Below are 20,108 nucleotides of genomic sequence, written 5' to 3'. Positions count from 1 at the left end.
AAAACAGAAGCTTAAAAACACTAGCTTTATAAATGTTAGTTTTATATTCACATTTCTGCCCGCAGGCAACATTCAGCCCACAGAGCTGCCAGCTCCGGCCCTCTCCTGATTCCGTCTCTGGTCTCTCTGCTCTTTGTCTTCGGCATGTGCATCTCCTATGTTTCTCTATGACATTGTGCTGCCAGGAGAGGAAGTTTCCTGAGGGTGAGCTTGTACTATAGGCCCGGCAATCAGCTGTGTCAGCTCCCTGCCCACCTTGTACAGTGAGATAATCCTAGCAGCAGCAGCATGAGAGCTGTGTCCATGTCCATGCAGCTGTCATCATCCCCATGAATAAACCTTCAGTTGTCCTAAAACAGCTGGCTCCCTAAAAACTCTCTTTGCACACATTAATAGACATGGAGGTACAGAAGTTAGATTTATGGCTTTAATGCTCTTCCCAACTCAAAACCAACAACTTCTATTCAGGAGGCAATCTCTTGAAGAAACCCTACCTGCTCAATTAGAACCCAAAACCAGGAACTGTTGACAAGTATAATTATATCACATAACCACTGAATAAAAGGCCAACTTGCTGCCAAATATGAAAAAGGCCAGGCGCTAATTTGTTTAATGGGTAGGTGCAGATTTGTAAATGTCACCCATGAGTTTAAGAAATGCATTCCTTAGAACCATGTCATGATTGTACACAAAACCTATCCTGAAATATCTTTATGTTGAGTTTTGCTTTAAGGCTTTACAGAATAAGGCGTTTAAAGGCACCAATGTGTAGGCTTACATACTTTATAGCGATCCCTATGATATGCTCATGTATGCTAAAGCACTCATAGGTAGTACTGCAAGCAATGTTGAAGGTTAAGCGGACAGGTTTATGTGTCTGATTTACATTTCTGCCCTAAAATTACCATTTAGGAAATCTGTAAGTGAATTATGTGAGCTCCCATGTTTGTTCCTTTGCATGGTGCTTCTGTCTCTTCTGTCTCACCTTCCCTCTGGCTTACATATATATGTAAAATTGGATGTATGTATGTATGTGTTTATGTATGTTCCTCCATCACTCGAAAACGCATGGAGACATTTCAACCAAACCTGCCATACATATGACTAGGACTCATGTGAGTGCACCAGTCGTCTTTGTACAGCGCTGTGCTATATGTCAGAGCTATATTTTGATGTATTTATGTATGTGTGTATGTCATCACTAGGAAATGCATGGAGACATTTCAACCAAACTTGCTATGTTCCACTATCACTAGGAAACAGACTACACATTTCCACCAAATTTGCTAGACATATGACTCAGACTCATGTGAGTGCACTGCTGATCTTTGTGCAGCGCTGTGCTATAAGTCAGAGCTATATTTGGTGATCACTAGGAAACGCATGGAGACATTTCAACCAAACTTGCCATGTTCCACCATCACTCGGAAATGCATTGAGACAATTAAACCAAACTTGCTAGACGTGACTCAGATTTATGTGAGAGCACCGCTGATCTTTGTACAACGCTGTGCTATATGTCAGAGCTTTGTTTAGAGGTATGTATGTGTTATAACTATAGATGTGTGTATATGATCACTAGGAAATGTATTGAGACATTTAAACCAAACTTGCTAGACATATGACTCAGATTCATGTGAGTGCACCGCTGTTTTTTGTACAGCGCTGTTGTATATGTCAGAGGTATATTTGCATGTATGTATGTATTTGTATTGCTCAGTGACAGTGTGCCTTTTGCTTACATTTTTTTTTTTACTCTCTTACAAATTTCGAGAAAACGTAAGGCCATTGGTCGAGTGCAATCAAAGGCAAAAAAAATTAAACAACACCGAAAATCCCGAGGACAGGAATTCTACATCTAGAGCAGGGGTCGGCTAACCTTTTGGACTACTAGGCCATTTCAGGAGGTCAAGAAGGCACACTAAGTCAGAAGAAACAAGGTGTCCAAGAAAAGTTTTTTCCAACCCTGACTGCATCTGCGGTTTAGTCTCTGTACGTGTGCGCGTGTTTGGCATTGAAATGCCCCTTGAGATTCGACCGCTTGAAAGTGCTGTTGGTGTTGTTGCACACTAAACACAGGGCTTTTGGACAAAGAATAATTTGTCAGTCCATTCAAGGTTGAAGACACGATGTTTGAGGTCAACCTTCAGGAGACTGGTAGCTGTGCATTGCTTCTGCTCTTTAGGCATAGTAATTGGGGTTACTGTGCAGGAACTTGATGATATTGATGATATTGTAGGGACTCGCGATAATGCGACAATTCAATTAGGTCGGATTCAACAATAAATAACTAGGGGGGCGTTAGGCCCAACTGGAATATTGGCTAGGCCGTATCTGGCCTAAAGGCCGGAGTTTGCCTACCTCTGATCTAGAGCTTCAGAGACAGTACAACAGCATGACACCTGACTACAGGATAAGAGAGATAGAGCTACTACATCTGGAGCTTTAGAGACTGTACAACAGCGTGACACCGAGTACAGGAAATGAGTGAAAGAGCTACTACATCTAGAACTTCAGAGACAGTACAACAGCATGAGACCAAGTAAAAGGAAATGAGAGATAGAGCTGCTACATCTAGAGCTTCAGAGTCAGTACAACAGTGTGAGACCCGACTACAGGATAAGAGAGATAGAGCTACTACATCTAGAGCTTCAGAGACAGTACAACAGCGTGAGACCCGACTACAGGATAAGAGAGATAGAGCTACTACATCTAGAGCTTCAGAGACAGTACAACAGCATTAGACCCGACAACAGGATAACAGAAATAGAGCTACTACGTCTAGAGCTTCAGAAACAGTATAACAGCATGAGACTGGAGTACAGGAAATGAGAGAAAGAGCCAGCCGATCACAGACTGCACAACATTTTAGCTTAGCATTGGAAGGATTTCACTATGATCCACATAAAGACTACTCGCACCATGCAAGTGTTACCATTGGAAAAATGGAAATGGTTTGTAGTAACGGTTAAGCCAAGAAATTTAAATCTGAGTCTCCTGGTATTTGCTGCAAAAAGGGAAAGTCAAACCCTGCCAACTGGAAACACCACCACAAGAACTTTGGAATTACACATCAGCAAATACCTCAGAGTCAAAGCATTTTCTTAATAACATCAGAAAATACATTTCATGTTTCCAAATGACATCATTCAGCGCCACATCAGTTGTTCAACAGCATGGATTTCCATCCACATTCACGGTTCAAGGGCAAATTTACCGTGAAGCGGGATCGTTACTTTCGCTGCCAGATCAACCACCAACATTTCTACAACTATATTTTATTGAAAACAAACTAATAGAAACTGACCAGAGGTGCACCTACAGCTCAGGAACATTTCAGGTTGTCTTAATGTTACAAAGGATGTTTCATGAGCACAATGTTCCTATTAAACAGCAATGGAACATGTGCCATTGATTTAGGTTAATTTAATTTAATTGTATTTTAATTTGTATATTGTACTTATACTTTTAAAACCTATAAAAAAAACATTTCTTTGATTTAACACTATAGCTTTATTTGATTCCTTTTCCTGTATATTATAGGATTGCAATAAATAAATACCCAGGCAACGCCGGGTAATCAGCTAGTATTAAATAAAAGGCCTGGAATGGCTAAGCCAATAAGCATTTTTGACTTTTCCCTGACTTTCCTAATATGCCTCCTTTTTCCAGTCTGAGACGTTTTAAAGTAACCCTGTCCTTTACTGCACTAAATTAAATCCAGCCTATAAAAAAAACAAGATCAGTAATAAACTTCTGGCCTGGCCTTGTTGCAGATCTCCACTTGCAGCTGGTATCTGACACTTCAAGTGTGCCATATACCAGCTCTGCCACCTTGCACAATATTTTCTCCTACCAGTTCCTACTGTGCCTAGAAAGTGCGTGAGCTCACAAGATAAGCTATCGCTTTGCTCTGGGCACAGCTAGCAGGGGAGGATCTGTGTGTTCTATTTATATTTAGTATAGTAGTAAAGAGTTAGAACTGAACTTAACCTACTTAACAATGCAGTTGATTTAATAAAGGAAATTCAGATGTTCACATATGAAAGTAAAATACCCCCTTGAAAGGGAAATTTCACTTAGTAAATCAGATAACACTCTATTGACTTCAACCACCCAATCATGCACCAGGAGAAAACCTGTTTTTGATGATTTCCTTGAACTTGATTGGGGTGTCCAATGCAAAGTGAATTTTTATCACATTCACTTAGCTAAGTGAATTATGCTTTAAAAGGTGATATTTTACCTTGGTGTTTAAACGGCCTACATTACTGCAGTAAATCAGTCCCAATGTTTATAGCTGTGCTGATAAAAAATTTTACCTACGTTCACGTCTCTTTATATGAAAGATAAAAGGGGAGACATTGGAAAAGAATAGGGGGGCAGTAGGCTGATCTACCCCCACACACACACACAGCAAGGGATATCTACTTACCTTACTTCTTACTCCCCCAGCAGCTCTTTTCTCCAACATTCCAGAATGCGTTTTACATGATGGTGTCAGACTGCGACTGTCGGAGCGGCTGCAATCTGGAATAAGGTATTACAGTTTATACTTTTACCCTTGAAATCAAATTATGTATTATTTACATTTTTTAAAATATCCCCTGGAGTTCTGCTTTAACTATTCTTTAGTCAATGCAAAATATATGCATTTGTCTCTGACTTGCAGGTATAAAAATAAGTTCCCCTTTTGATAAACTGTAACCTTGCATTCCTCTGTGACCTCCAGCACGTATTTATGATCAGTGTGACACCTGTGCTGTGCAGTGTTGTTACAGCAGCAGTAGCACACTGTGTGTGAGTAGCACAGGCTACCAGGGTTGTTTAGAGCTGAGGTCACGTGATTTCTGGGAAAAGGAGGAAGCAGCAGCAGCGAGACCAGCAAGCCAGAGAATCAGGGGGCGGTGTGCGAGCTGGTAAGAAGAAAAGAAACTGTCAGAGGAAAGCTTTCTAGAGTGGAAATACATCTAGACTCAAAGTGTAAGGTAGGTAATGTGGTTTTTCTCATGTCTAGTAATATAACAATGACTATGGCTGCCCTGTAGCTGGGGCTTGACATCTCTCCTGTTTCTGCAGAATAGAAACTTGGGCAGGAAACAAGTTCCTGACATGTCCTGCCTTTGTTTTGAATTCACTGTTATGACTGTACCCATGCCTGCACACCCCTCTATAGTCTAAAAACAATGCATGGAAAATATATGTTTGTATTATGGCTGCAACTTTATGGAAATTTATGTTTGTGTTATGGCGGCACATTCATTTAGTTCACATATGCTGTGCAGACTGAGACAAGGAAATGTTTTATGGTACAGGACTCTTGTGGTTTCTTCATGTCTGTCATCTGGGTCGCCACATTAGTTCCTCTGAAGTTTAGGGTTTGTTACAGAAGCTGACATCTGTCCCCTGGTTTCCTGCAATGGTCCCTGGAAATGTTTCTTCAGATCACCTGGATTGTAAGCTGTTTGTGACAGAGTCCTCTCCTCCTGTGTCACTGTCTGTATCTGTCTGTCATTTGTAACCCCTATTTAATGTACAGTGCTGTGTAATATGTTTGGAGCTATAGAAATCGTGTTTATTATAATAATAAAATAATGATCAGGAAGCATCACATTTATAGCACTGTCCTCCAAAAAAAAATAAAAAAAATAAACAGTAAGTGAATCCCAAAAACTTCTTTTTTTCTTAGTTTTGGATAGGAGGTTTAAACCTTGTCAGGTTTTCTATTACTGTGTCCAGTGGGGAAGATTTTCCTTTACTTCCTGTCTTAAAACAAAACATGAAAAAATCAACTGAAATCCATGAAAATCATGACTTACAGTAATCATACCACCACAGGGTCATTTGTACAACATACTTATCTGGTGACGCACTGGGTGTGAACAGTACCTGCCCCCCCTCACAGGCACACTATGGTTCCTTCCACCGCCTCATACATTTTGCATTGACATATAGGAATTTTAGAAGGAACCACAGTGAGTGTCAGGGGGAGCAAGTATTCTACAACCCTAGTGGACAGATGGGGATTTAAATCCAAGCTTTAGGAAAGGTAAGTATATTGCCTCTTCTTCGGACTAGTGATTCTGTAGAGGTGGGCCCGTGGTCTCTATATAGTCACCACACAATACCAATTTAACTTTACAACCTCCTTTAGGTCAACAAACAGGTACAGATGGAAAAGTTTAGGTAGGTCCTCACTTTGCACAGTTTTTGCAATGAACAGACTAATAGGTATGGCGAGCTTTTGTATAAGCCTTTCTCATCCTTTTTACTATCAAGGAACCCATTTCTGGATCTGTGTTGCATGATATGTTGACACAATTATATAAAAATATAATATTAAACACAAGAATAAGTAATAAATTCACCTTTTTTATGAGCGTCTTATTCTTTGATGTTACTGCACAAACACTAATTCAGTGGTAAAAACAAATCTTCAGTGGTGTTTCCGTGGGTAAAAATACCACTTTATATCCTGTCCTGAATATGTGGGCACTAAAGAAATATATAAGGTAAACAATAGACATTTTAGACACTGTGTAATTTTTCTATATTTATTGATGATAATATCTTGTACTTATCAAGATAATATCTTAAAAATAAATAAAAAAATAAAATAAATAGAACATTAGTTTTATGCAATAACTCCAAGTACCATTTATATTGTTGTCGTCTCTTTGCCCTCCTAGGCTCTGTGCGGGCAGTGATAGGTGGGTGTGTATTGTGCAACACCTATCATGATACTGAGGTTGCTATTTTATATATTGCAATATTCTTCATAAAGGCAACTGATTTTTTTCAAGATGATTTTAGGAAAACTGTCATTGTATTAAAGAATACACAATCATCTTCTGTGTGTGTTCCACAGTCCACTGCAATTGTAAATCTGCCTAGGCAACTGGTTGGTGCCAGTTAAATAAATATTAAATACTAAAATATTACATTAATGTGGCCAGCCATGATTCTAGGTAACAATTTCCAGTCACAAGGGAGGCACTTTGGACATGTTCCTTATTTACATTAACAGTGGTAATGTCATTGATAGTTCAGGTGCTTTTACCATCTGATATGTACCACCTGTCTGTATCTGGCTGTCATTTGAAACCCCCGTTTAATGTACAGTGCTATATGTGTGATATGTTGGCGCTATATAAATCCTGTTTATTGTTATTATTATTATTATTATTATTATTCTTAATAATAATAATAATAATAATAATATTAAAATAATATTATTGATACATTGGTAATGGTGGTACCAGGGCCCAGAAAATTAATTGTTTTAATAGTGTTTGTACTGGGCTAAAGGCAGGACTATAAAAAAAACAAAATAATAGAATAGATACAGTATCCCTTGCTTGTATATGGGGACACTAAACCCTTCAGGACTTTTTTCAAGTGACCCCAGTTTGTAAACCATGCTTTAGTAAGTTATCACTAAAACCATTGGTCCAATTGGAGTGTTTCCCCTCTGCTACTGTTTTGGTAACAACTAAAGATTTTGTATTTCCTTTTACTTTTAGTTGAAAAGATCACACAGAGAGACTTAATGTACCCCAAAAGGCACATAAATTAATAGAAATTTGACAGAGGTCCTAACGCCTCCACATTCCATCCAAAACTATTCCTAGCTGTATCTGGCGTCAGTGTTTTTATAATTCTGGGAGAGGGTCCTATACAATGCAGGGGGGGGGGGGATTGTCCCGCATTAGCAAAGTACAGTTTTAATTTTAAAGGTCCAATGGCTTTCAGTTTATTCTGTTTTATTATGTAGTGCCATTGGCCATAAACATGTATAAAGGATTATTTACACCTTTTCAGACTGTGGACATCAATGGTAGCTTCCATAAAATTCTCTTTTAGAGCATCCTTTTTTTTTATTTTTAGTTTTCCTATATCTATCTTACAGGGTATACATCATTCACACCCCTACCTTGGTTGGAATTGACTTTAATGCAGGTTTAGATGTGTGTCCTATTTTCACTTTTATTATGTTCAACATGTGATTATGTGATGTGTATTTTACATATACATGTAAATATATTTGTATGTGGTTTTGATTATAATATGCATGTGTATTGATGGGCTGGTTTCATTTATAAAAGTAACCACATGAAAAGTACAACAATGTTCTGATAACAGCTCTACTACATGAAGTTGTGTTTAAGCTGGTAGTAAAACACTTTTCTGGGTGACTTTCAGATGGCCACGGGACGCTCTCATTCTGCACGAAAGCTGAAACCATGGCTAGTGGAGCAAATTGAAAGCGGGAAGTATCCTGGACTAATGTGGGACGATGAAGAAAAAACATGTTTCCGAATCCCATGGAAACATGCAGGGAAACAGGATTTTCGACATGATGAAGATGCTGCCATCTTCAAGGTGATTTTTTTACTATATGAAAATGTTTTCTCACAATAAAAATCTGAAAAGTTACTGTCATATTTAATCTATTTAGCCTTTTTATATTTTGTTTCACAAAGTTGTAATACTTTTCATTATTCTGATGTATGTATTTATTTCCAGATGTAAGTAAGAAAATGTGTTTAGTAAAATGTTCAGATCATACCGGTACTTACCTTATTCTCCAGTTCTCCAGTCCATTGCAATAGCGTCTTTTCCCAAGATTTTGCCTGCCTAATGTTCAACAGGATCCTGCCCACTGTTTTCCAGATTGACAAAGCTGCTTCAACAAATGTGAGCAGTGGTGTCTGGGAGTAAAGCAAGGCAAATGGTCAAAGCTTGCTTTAACCTGACTTATTCTTCTGACCTCATTTCACGTAGCTGCTAGTAGCAGAAGTACACAACCTATAATACAGCTTGAATGTGATCTAAAATCAACAGTCAATAAATAGGTTTTTAGGGAGTTGTATTTTTACTTGCAGAACACAGAACACACCACAGAGTACTATTATCTAAGAATAATTTAAGGTGTGACAGAGAAAAACCAGAAGAAATATTTAATACCTAATAATTTTTAAATTACCATACCTTGATAAAATATTTTTAGGTATTTTTGTCTGCAGTTCCACAGCCCATATCTCAGCAAGATGATTATTCATTTTCATCCAAAGAGAGCATAAAATGAGATTCTCTTTTCAAACAACACACTAACAATTTAGCTGCAAATAAAAAAATGTTATTATGTTATTTTTATTACTATGCGGGAGGATAGAGTGTGAAAGTGTAAATCCTTGTCAGGTTTTTACTACTTTTACCCTACTGGTCACTTGTAACTTTGAGCAGCCATAAAGATGGAATATTTAAGTGGTGGAATCAGTTGTTGTTGTGACTGTTGTGGTGACAACTGTCTAATAAATACATTTTAATTTTTTTCTCATATCCTGTTCTATCTCTAAGACAGAAATTGAAGAAAAAGTCTCCAATAGGGTACAGTTAGCAAAAAACAAATTTTACTAATCGCCATGTTATCCAAAAAAATTGTGTTACCTATGCACTGATATTTAATATTGATTTTATTATTTTTATTTTTTATCATTATTATTGATTATATATATATATATATATATATATAGGCATGGGCACTGTACAAGAACAAATTCCAAAACGGAGACAAAGTGGATGCAGCTGCATGGAAGACAAGATTTCGCTGTGCATTGAATAAAAGCCCAGAATTCCAGGAGCTCCCAGGCAGGTCCCAGCTGGATATATCTGAGCCATACAAAGTTTACAAAATTGTTCCACTGGAAGAGCAAGGTGAGGACTTGTCATCACTGGGAGAATTCTCTAACATTGGGCCTGATTTATTAAAGCTCTCAAGGCTGGAGAGAATACATTTTCATTAGTGAACCTGGGTGAACCAGTAAACCTGAAATGGATCTGGTCCAGGATTGAAAACATTGTCTAACAAACTAAGAAATGAATTCCAGGTTTGTTGGGTCACCCAGCTTCACTGATGAAAGTCCGCTGCCTTGGAGAGGCTAAATAAATCAGGTCTATACTCTCTACCAGATACTTGCTTTGACGTACAGTGTATTCTCCATATGTTCCTTTGGGGAATCTACCTAAGGCCATTGTGAAAATCTGTGTGCATCCTTTGAAGGCATATTTGAAGAATACACTGTGGACAGAGGACATAGCAAGTATATTTTATTCCAATCACCTGGTGGTCACCAGAACAGGAAGTATGGTTAAATCTTTGTGATGTTTTACTGATATTTGATCCTTGGGCTATAGTTTAATTTAAAGCTTCAATTCAAACTGTATGTAGTCAAGTAGTTCCTAAGACTGTAAGAAGAACACTTCATAACTAGAGGAATTTCAAGCCCTGAGAACAGCTTAGTAATGTTTTTTTTATTTTCATTTTTTTCTAGGGAACCCCACATCAGGAAAGCAGGCAAAGAAGAGAAAAATGACTGCAGATTCAAAGGCCATATCATGTGATGAAGTTGACCACAAAGAAAAGAAGCCTGATCATGTGATACTGGTAAAATGAAAGCCTAAATGTGGAGTATTACTTTTATATTGGCTTTGAAATAGGAAATAGTTATGATCTCTCAGAGGTTAAAATTATTTACTTGTATTTGTCCCCACTGGATTTTTATTTTCACTTCTTGCTGTTGAGATGTCCATACAAGAAACAAAGGGCAATCAGTTGAACAGAAGCCACACACAGCAATAAAATGGTGTCCGAATTTGGAACCAATTCTCAATTCTAGATTTTTTCCAGTGGGTGCCATCACAAGCTTAACTGATTCTACATCCCCATTTATGTAGAGAGACCATGGTTTAGTGTATTTTATTTAAACGAGACTTTAAAAGCATTAGGATTCAAAGACAGAATTAGTATAACAACAGCATCACAACTTTTATTAGGTTACAATTCTTTTGTATATATATTTAGGATTCAACTGTCTGAAATGATATCCTCCAATTCCAGAGCCTAGTTACCAGAAATGTACATATATGACACTATTGCTGTCTCAAAAATCTTTAAATACTTGACTTGATACAACATTTTGATTACTGATACTGAAACTAATATGTTGTAGTTATTTCAATATAATAATTCTGTCTTTGTATTTTGATGAACTCTTATTCGTTCTGCTGAAAATGTGTTTGCGCTTTTAATTTGTTCCCATCTGGAGAGATTTTCCATCACTTCTTGCCAGAGAGGAAGTGAAGTAGGTCTTTCCCGAAAAGAAGCAAATGCCAATGCCAGATGCTAACTCTTCTTCATGCTATCTATACCGAAAAAAAATGTAAGCTGAATTCCTGTTTCTTATTTTTATTTTGTCTATTCCAGGAACTATCTTGCATCGAGACAGTGGAGGCAACCAGCTGTGCCTCTGCTGATTCCGGAAATGGAAGTGACACAAGCATTGCTGATGCACCAACCATAATTCAGCATATCTCTAATTGTGAGCCGCAGCAGCCTGAACATCACAACACTACATTAAGTAAGTGGTATAATGCCCTAATATTTGTACTTTCACAGTTTAGGTTTATTAAAAAGCATATGTTTACTTTTTACCGACATGCTACTATAACTTCTGCTCTTATGTTACTGTATCTTGTTCTGTTAAAAGGGAATAAGTATGTCTATAGATAATGTGATAAACATGTAGCTGTCAGATAATTACATCTTTACCTTTAGACAACCTATGACCTCTGAGAGGCCTTTGCAACACTTACATGGCCCTTTTCTCGTGAGAGCGTTCCATCGTTCCTTTCAACAAATGTTTCATCTGTTCTTGGGAATAGAACCAATAAATGTAATCAGCCGTGAACAGATATTGAGTTATGCCACTGCCTTTTTTTTTTTTATAAAAGTCAGGGATAAAAAGGGAATAATTGCACTTGCATGTTATCATTTTAATAAGCAAAGAAATGTTCTGTTTGGCTGAACATAAAATCTCCAAGCCTCTTGCAGGGGCTTTTAATGTATCATAAAAAGAGCCTTACAATTTTCCCAGGGCTATGCTAACTAAAGGGTAAAAAGGGCTCCATATAGTGTCTTTGTTCATTTTTAATATTTCATGAGCATTTTAAAGGTGAAATACACAGTTATATACATAGTAATCTCTGGGAGCATGTCATTCTGACACATTAGTGTCTAGTGTGCATGGCAGTCTCACATACTAGTGTCCAGAAAAATGTCAGTCTCAAATTTTACTATTTGAGAGAATGGCAGTCTTGGTTGGTAGTCCATTACATCTTGTCTGCCCCAGTGGAGCAGTTTCATTATTAACAATTTGTCTTTTACCCTTTACAGCTTTCATACAGCCACTAATGTCCTCTCCAGAAGGCACAGACAAAGGTATATTTTAACCATTGGTATTGCTAAGTATTTAATGTTTTACGGTTAGAAATCATATTTTCTGTGGGCCTTTATATATACCAGGAGTTGTCCATTTCTTCCAGTTTGTTTATGAAAAAAAAATGGAGATTGAGGCTTACGAACAATGGTCAGTTTAGATTCAGTTTCACAAGCTCACAAAGTCCTCAAAGGGTCAGTAAAACCAAGTTATATTTTACTTTATCAGTACAGAAAAAATGGCATTTTTACAGGTAAAGTCGAATTTTTTGTGGTAACTTCCCTGCTTGTGCTCAGCGGTGGAGAACATACAGCGCTTCATATATCAAAGGCTTAATACTAAGAATTGATTTTATTGCCTCACAGCCACCAAACAGAAAGGTATATTAAAATATACTTATAAATGTTTTTTTCCTATATTCTCTAACTTATCTGTTAACTAAATAATTACCATATTTATATGAATAAAAACCTACCAATTAACCTACCTACCAATTTTCCTTTTTTTAATATCCCAAATTACTACTCCAAATTACATGATTTTATATACAACTCTTCAGATTTAAAATATTAGCACAATATTCCTCAAACAATTAATTTGAAGTTGTTAACAGAAACATGTTCATAGCAAGGATAGTCTGTTTACTTCCTTATTGAAAGTTTTCCTTAAAATACAATGATTATGATTAAGTGGTGAGCCCATATATTTACTTGTTACATACATTTATCTTGTTACATAAGCTGTACAAAGACTAAAACACTCTTGAGATTGCAATGAAAATTGTCATCAAACAAATGAAATATTATTTGAATGGGTACTTCGTGCATGCAGTACTGCCAACGCTTTAGATATTCATGATTTCCTCACCACAGCCATCCCTAAGGATAGACCAAACATAGCTCCTATAATAGCTTGTTTACACATTGAATTGTTGATAACAAGGTGCTCTCAGCAGTGGAAGGCAGTGCTTTGCCAAATAGTGCACTTCCATTTGTTGACAAGGTGCACTTCAGGTGGCATTAAGAATGGATGGCAGCTCAGCATGTCTTTGCCCTGCACTGATTTAAGGAACACTTTGCACAGAGATGTGCAGTAATTGTTTTATTGTGAACAGGCCCTTATCAGCGGAGATAGCTAAACTCATTACCACTTATGCATTGTGTGCCAGTTTGGTATCAGGGAACTGAACTTGATTTTAAGATTCAGCACTGCTTTTATTTTTATTTATTTATTTATTAAGGCAAATTCCTTGGGAACTGTATACACAAAGGTTTATGGCTTCTCTGTCCCCCAGTTGCATTATTACCTGGTGATTCAATAGTTTCAGGCACTTGCATGCTTAGTCTATATGTGGGGCTCAAAAAAATTACTATCAGTGCTTAGTCAAACATCTCCTCCTCAGCTAACCATTATTATTAATAATAATAATAATAATAATAATAATAATATTATTATTATTATTATTATTAATAATAATAAACAGTATTTATATAGCCCCAAAATATTACGCAGTGCTGTAATAGGGGTTGCAAATGACAGACGAATACAGCAAGTGACACAGATGGGGAGGACCCTGCCCCGAAGAGCTTACAATACCCAATGTACTGAATTTTCAAATCGTACCCCTTTGCTGCTAGTTTTTCCTAGAGATGTCTGTATAGAGGACAGTAACATTTCGATGAAACTGTAACTCAGTTAAACCGGTTTAAAAAACATTCGATATCTATTTTAAGCATACATTCTTTTTATCTAGCTACTCAGAAACCTAGGGCTCCATTGTACTTATTCAAAGTACCTAGGCATACTCATATCAGAAAGGTCTCAGCATATTTCAAAAGGAATTATAAAACTCTTTTAGGGTACTGCTTATGCAGAATGCATATTTGTAGATGTAGGATAAAACATAGAAAAGCTTCCCTTTTGGAGTTTAGCTTCACTTTAATGTAAGCATGACAGCAGTATGGAACCTTGTTCCGTTCACGTGTTAACATGTTTTTTTTATTAGTGCTAGCCTAGGAAGATTTAAGGAGAGGTTATTTACTGATAAATAGTAGAAAAACTTAACCAAAATAGAAAAANTCGATATCTATTTTAAGCATACATTCTTTTTATCTAGCTACTCAGAAACCTAGGGCTCCATTGTACTTATTCAAAGTACCTAGGCATACTCATATCAGAAAGGTCTCAGCACATTTCAAAAGGAATTATAAAACTCTTTTAGGGTACTGCTTATGCAGAATGCATATTTGTAGATGTAGGATAAAACATAGAAAAGCTTCCCTTTTGGAGTTTAGCTTCACTTTAATGTAAGCATGACAGCAGTATGGAACCTTGTTCCGTTCACGTGTTAACATGTTTTTTTTATTAGTGCTAGCCTAGGAAGATTTAAGGAGAGGTTATTTACTGATAAATAGTAGAAAAACTTAACCAAAATAGAAAAAAGTGAAACATACAAAAACTATGCTAGAATAAAAGCAACTTATATATAAAGTAAATAATTGTTTCACATTGAATTGTTAGCCTTTGTGCTTGATTGGTATGAAGCAACTCTATTATATATATATATATATATATATATATATATATATATATATATATATATAAATATTATCAGTACTTTTATTAGTACTAAAAAATTTAAGACCAGGTGGTTGCAAACCAGGCAAGTGTAGTATGTTTTTTTTTGTTTTGGTTCATTTTGGTGTCTTAACATTTATTTTTGGTTACAGACATGCAAGTCACAGTTTTATACAGTGGTGTGGAGGTATCGCACCACTTGGTCCAGAGTGGCGAATGTAAACTCTCAGCTAAACCTCCTACTCGTTGCTTTTTTGGGGAGATGGAGCATGTCCTTCTTCCTTTACCTACTGAACCACTTGACAAAGACATACAAAAGAAGACAGGAGATCTTTTGAAGTACCTTGAAGCTGGGGTTATGTTAGCCAGCAACAGTCATGGAATCTTTGCTCAACGACAAAAATCATGTTCTGGTCGCATTTACTGGACTGGCCCATGTTCAAACAGTCAAGGAACAATTAATAAACTGGAAAGAGATAAACATGTTAAATTATTTGACGCACAGAAATTCCGGGAAGGTAAGCATAGGTAGATTGCTAAAATAAAAACTAAACACATAAAATGTTATCCTAGCTCGCCTTAGTAATATGGTGGCACTTTAAGACTTATGTGGTATGAGGTCAAAGTTTTAAAGCCTGGGTAGAACAACAAATTTTATATTTTGGAGATGTCTGATTTGTATGGTTAACATTTGTGGATGTCTTTGAGAATTCACCCATTCTAGTTTCTGCACCAGAAATATTCCCATGAAAATCAATCATTTGGTAAAATGATTGAGAATGTATTGAATGATTGAGAATTGAAAAAAAAAATGCTAGGAATGTACTGTGGTGTGTGCAGAAAATATGGTAAAGGAATTTAGCACTGTATTGAAAGTTAGAAAACTGAAAAAAGTTTTCATTAGTTTGTAGAGTATGTTAGATGTTATGGTCTACTTATGTAGAAACACTTGTACTTTTTTACTTTACAGATGTTGTTTATTTTTCTTTTTTGTGTAGAACTAGAATTATACAAAACAAAGGGGGGCAACCCACCAGATTATCAAGTCACCTTATGTTTTGGAGAAGAATTCTCAGACAGGGACCCTACCGAAGATAAACTCATCACAGCAAAGGTGAGCAGTCATAATAAATGCATATCTGTTTAAATATAATACACTGTTGGTGTATGATGATCCTGGCAAAGAAGTTATAATTGTTGCAAAAGATCAGACTGCCAGTTACCAAATAATTTTTAGCTGGTCTACACCAAAAGATGTGCTATGCAATGCTGACATGAAATTTCTCATTTTAGTAATTTTGTGTTTTTTCATATAGATTGAGCAAGTTACGGCCCTTAAGTTGGTGCAACAAGCAACTGAAAATCTCGGCAATACTCATGTTCACGATCAAGTCCCGGAGGAGCCATCTTCCCCATATCTGATTCAGCTCATGCCTGTGGATACATCAGACAGCATATATGCTTGAGGATGAATCCTTACTGCACATAATAAGATCACTCTAAATAATATTTGGCAGGGAAGGGTAAGGTCAGGTTTTATTATATAGTCTTTAGGTTCCTGAAATTAGTTATCGCCATTCTAATATATATTAGGTTTTGTATTTAGCTTTTTCTACTGAAGGAACCTAATGCATTAAGAATCTAAAATGGGGACCCCTTTACTTTCAGTTGTATTGTTTGCTCATACATTCTTTCCTTTTGTGGAGTATATGCATTTTTTTTCAAAAAATGCATATATCTATTTATCCATGTTTTAGGAAAGATTACAAGTCTTTTAGAGATGTCTTTGTCTGATATTCTTAAAGATTGAAACCACCAAATATCTGTAGAGTTGGTGTTTGACTGGTATTTTAGGAGTGAGCAATTAAGGGATCTTTTTTTGGTATTTTTTTTTATTTTAGTGTAAAAATGTATCTGTGTAGCAAGCCAGGGGACCTTCTTTAATGTTCTGTATATTTAGTTTGGAGTTGTAGAATTGTACTTGAAGTATAACTCTTGTTCCCTTTAGTTAACAGCTTGCTAACAATGCACATTTTCTGGAACGATGCCCTTTGGGGTAATCTTACACGACCTGCTTTTTGCTCAGTTGCTGAACAGGATTTCTAAAATGACCTAGCCTTAAAGTGTACAGTTTATCTGGACATAACAAACATTGTCAGTACATCTCTGCACTACATACAGAACAAAAATGTTTTTTCCATGTAAACACTCAAATACATATTAATCTGCCAAAAATGTACTCAGCTCCCAATTTTCTGCTGTGAGCACAACTCCTTCCACATTCCTCATCTCTTTTATTATTTGCAGTCTAACATAAGAACTTGGAATACTGATTATACTTCTTAAAGAGGAACTATACTCGTAGGTGGGTGGTGAGCGTCTGCCATATTCAGTAAGTATGCACAGCATTTGTGACGATTATATCACAAGCTGAGCTGTAAGCAGTCGCACAGCAGTGATGACAGATCCAGGACCTGCCATTGGCACATCAGGGAAAGCCACCATCCTCACAGCTGGGTCTCCAGTGAACTAATAAAAATTATAAAAAATAAAAACAATTCTTTTCGGCCTTAGCGTGGCTTCTGATACATTGTCCCTGGCAGCTGGCTTTGTTAGTGGCACTTCTGCACACAGAGCTGAGATCTACACTACGCGCTGTGCTTTATAGAACTAAAACAAAAAGCCACTAGAGAGTTATTTTAGGTTTGACAAAAGTGATATTGCATGTCTCTGATGTCTGTTAGCTCTAAATTCTGTTACGCTTTATTTTTTGAGTTTAGTTCTGTATTAAGATAACATTGATACAGGGCACAGAACAGCTTTACATTTCTGGCATTATTAACATCAATATCAAACAAATATAACAAAATGATTTTTATTTGTATATTTATCAGACCAAAAGGAAACACATTAAAGAAATTAATTTTAGGGATAAGTTACAAAGGTCTATTCTTGTAAGTTATGTGCCCAACTTAAAGCAGTTGAGGAAGAAGCAGGCCCTGTCAGGAGCACCCTCCTGCTGCCATATAATTGTTCCCTTGCTAGCTGAACCAATAAGGTTTCACTCTGTCAATGCTACCTTACTGGCCAGCACAATTCTACAGTGTTTTGGTCTTTGAGGGAACAACCATGTCAAAAAAAGTTAGTGATCTGTTCATTAATCATGTTGGCAAGCAACAGGATATGAGAAGGCCTTAAGTGCAGCACCTGGAATGTTATTCTGTTAAGTTACTGTTAATGTTTGGACACACACAGGCACATTGAGGCATATATCCAGTGTACATATATTGGTGACAGAACATATAGATTCATATACATTACTTGTATAAATGTTGCTAAATAACAAAAATCATTTTTGATCACTGCAAACAGTGATGTGCAAAAATTGCTATTGATACGAACGTTGTCTTCGATAAGTTATGTTAATATCGAACTCTATTTTTCTAATTGAGATGCAAGATAAGGTGCAGTGATGTCCTTTCATCCATTAAAATCAGATTTTAGCTCATTTAAAATAAGTACTAATTGATTGCTGTAGGATACTTTACTGCACTCTGCTTTTGCTTTATCTTGCTATCTATTTGTTTAGTCAAATGTTAAAAAGGATAAATATATCGGAGACCACTGTGAATAGGATATAACAATTTACACAACTATTTAGTATGACTGTTTAAGTTTCATTGATATTAGTAAGTGGATTTGTTTGGATATTGGGTAGCCCTAGTGACACCAATATACTATGATCATGATTTTTTGTCGATACTAGGCCCAGTAACAGGGAAGTTGCACACAGTCACTTTAATGGAGCTACTTCTAAATTTCGATGTCATTCATGTTAAATTCCTGAACAGTGTCAATTTTTCAACAATCAATTTAAACAGAGCTTAGCACATCTGCCATATCCCCACTTAACAGTCTAAAAAGCTGACTGGGAACAAAGTTTCACATTCACACACAATACACTTTTCTCTTATAACAGAATAGACAGCAGAAGAAAATATTATTAGTAGAACATTCACATCATGGTGCCTGCACTGCACAATGCCTGTTATCTTGTCTAGTAGGGGCAAAGCTCATATTTACTTTATGAAGACAGGGGTGTTAAACAGCAAACCTTGGAATAATGTGCATAGGCATCTTGTAGCCTTGTACCTTGGTATGTTACAATCACCATACAGTTTTCAGCAGCTATCTTCTTCCACACAAATTAACATTGGATCATTATTCATTATTTATTACAGTATTTTTCTAAGGTCAACCTGTTTATGCTCTCCCCTTCCCTCCTTTGCTTTTTCGTATAAAAACCAAAAAAACAAAATACATTTGGATACTATATGTAATTGCACTTTTCATCAATCTTGCTCTTTATATTGGCTTACTACATACACTTGCTTGGACTTTACAAGGGCAGTTGGCATACAACATGTAAAATGCTACAAAAAGGTCAAAGGCAATGTATCACTACATTTTTGATTACGAAGTCCCTGTGTTTGATGCAGTTTCTTATCCTTAAATTGTATCTTTGTTTACTATTTAGTGACTATGTGTCAGTAGATCATTGACCTCTATAGACAACATAAGTTTCTGTGCTCAATTTATTATCTAGTACACTGAACGAAACTAAAAGTAGCTGCTTGAAAAGTTGTATTCCCTGTGTAGATCTTTGTAATATTGTGTCCACCATGCTGTGCTCTAGCAGAGCGGTACAGCATTTCAAACACCATAGTGCACATAGCATTAGGAAGGTGAATACAACTATTCTGTGGTAGTGCTTGGTAAAAGAAATATAATTCTGATGGCATTATAATTATAAAGGAGTCCAGAAATGTAATGTAAAACCTTCAACACAGAATCCTTAAATATTATGTAGCCAATGCTTTTTAACAATAAATGTTCTTTTCAACAATTTCCTTTATCTGTGCATTTATTTTCAACTTTTTTTTTTTACATGATCACCATGATATGATAAGATATGTGTATATGTAATTTTTCAGAAATAAATAATAGCAAATTATTTAAAGAAATCCATTCCAGGTTTGCTGGATCACTCAGCTTAACTGATGTAGAGCATTATTAAATCAGGGCCAGTGTATATGCTGGTGTGCTGGCCTTTTTTGCACCCACACTTCAGCCACATTTTGTACCCACATTTCAACTGCTGCCTACATACTAGACCTTCTACCCTCAAACCAGACTTTCTTCAACCAAGACGCCCCCTCCTTCCCCAATTGCCTTTTCTTGTGCAGTACAGCA

General features: G+C 36.4%; 1 protein-coding gene across 1 annotated transcript; it reads left to right on the top strand.

The window, feature by feature from the left end:
• Positions 1 to 4,839: 4,839 nt before the first annotated feature.
• IRF9 (interferon regulatory factor 9) lies at positions 4,840 to 19,761 on the top strand. Its single transcript, XM_072415070.1, has 9 exons — positions 4,840 to 4,988; positions 8,203 to 8,382; positions 9,537 to 9,717; positions 10,335 to 10,447; positions 11,267 to 11,420; positions 12,236 to 12,280; positions 15,008 to 15,373; positions 15,854 to 15,969; positions 16,172 to 19,761. Exons 2-9 carry the CDS (start codon positions 8,203 to 8,205, stop codon positions 16,319 to 16,321), a joined length of 1,305 nt encoding a protein of 434 aa, XP_072271171.1. The 5' UTR covers positions 4,840 to 4,988; the 3' UTR covers positions 16,322 to 19,761.
• Positions 19,762 to 20,108: the final 347 nt, after the last annotated feature.

This window comes from Pyxicephalus adspersus, chromosome 6, assembly GCF_032062135.1.
Source record: "Pyxicephalus adspersus chromosome 6, UCB_Pads_2.0, whole genome shotgun sequence".
Taxonomy (NCBI): domain Eukaryota; kingdom Metazoa; phylum Chordata; class Amphibia; order Anura; family Pyxicephalidae; genus Pyxicephalus; species Pyxicephalus adspersus.
The sequence above is the reverse complement of the archived record's forward strand: the minus strand, read 5'-3'. Positions and strand labels throughout refer to the sequence as shown.

Excerpts from the sequence above, each read along its gene's own strand:
- IRF9 (XM_072415070.1), top strand. The coding sequence starts at position 8,203 with ATGGCCACGGGACGCTCTCATTCTGCACGAAAGCTGAAACCATGGCTA. Across the intron at positions 8,383-9,536 it reads AAGATGCTGCCATCTTCAAG|GCATGGGCACTGTACAAGAA; the intron begins GTGATTTTTTTA and ends ATATATATATAG. Across the intron at positions 12,281-15,007 it reads TCCAGAAGGCACAGACAAAG|ACATGCAAGTCACAGTTTTA; the intron begins GTATATTTTAAC and ends TTTTGGTTACAG.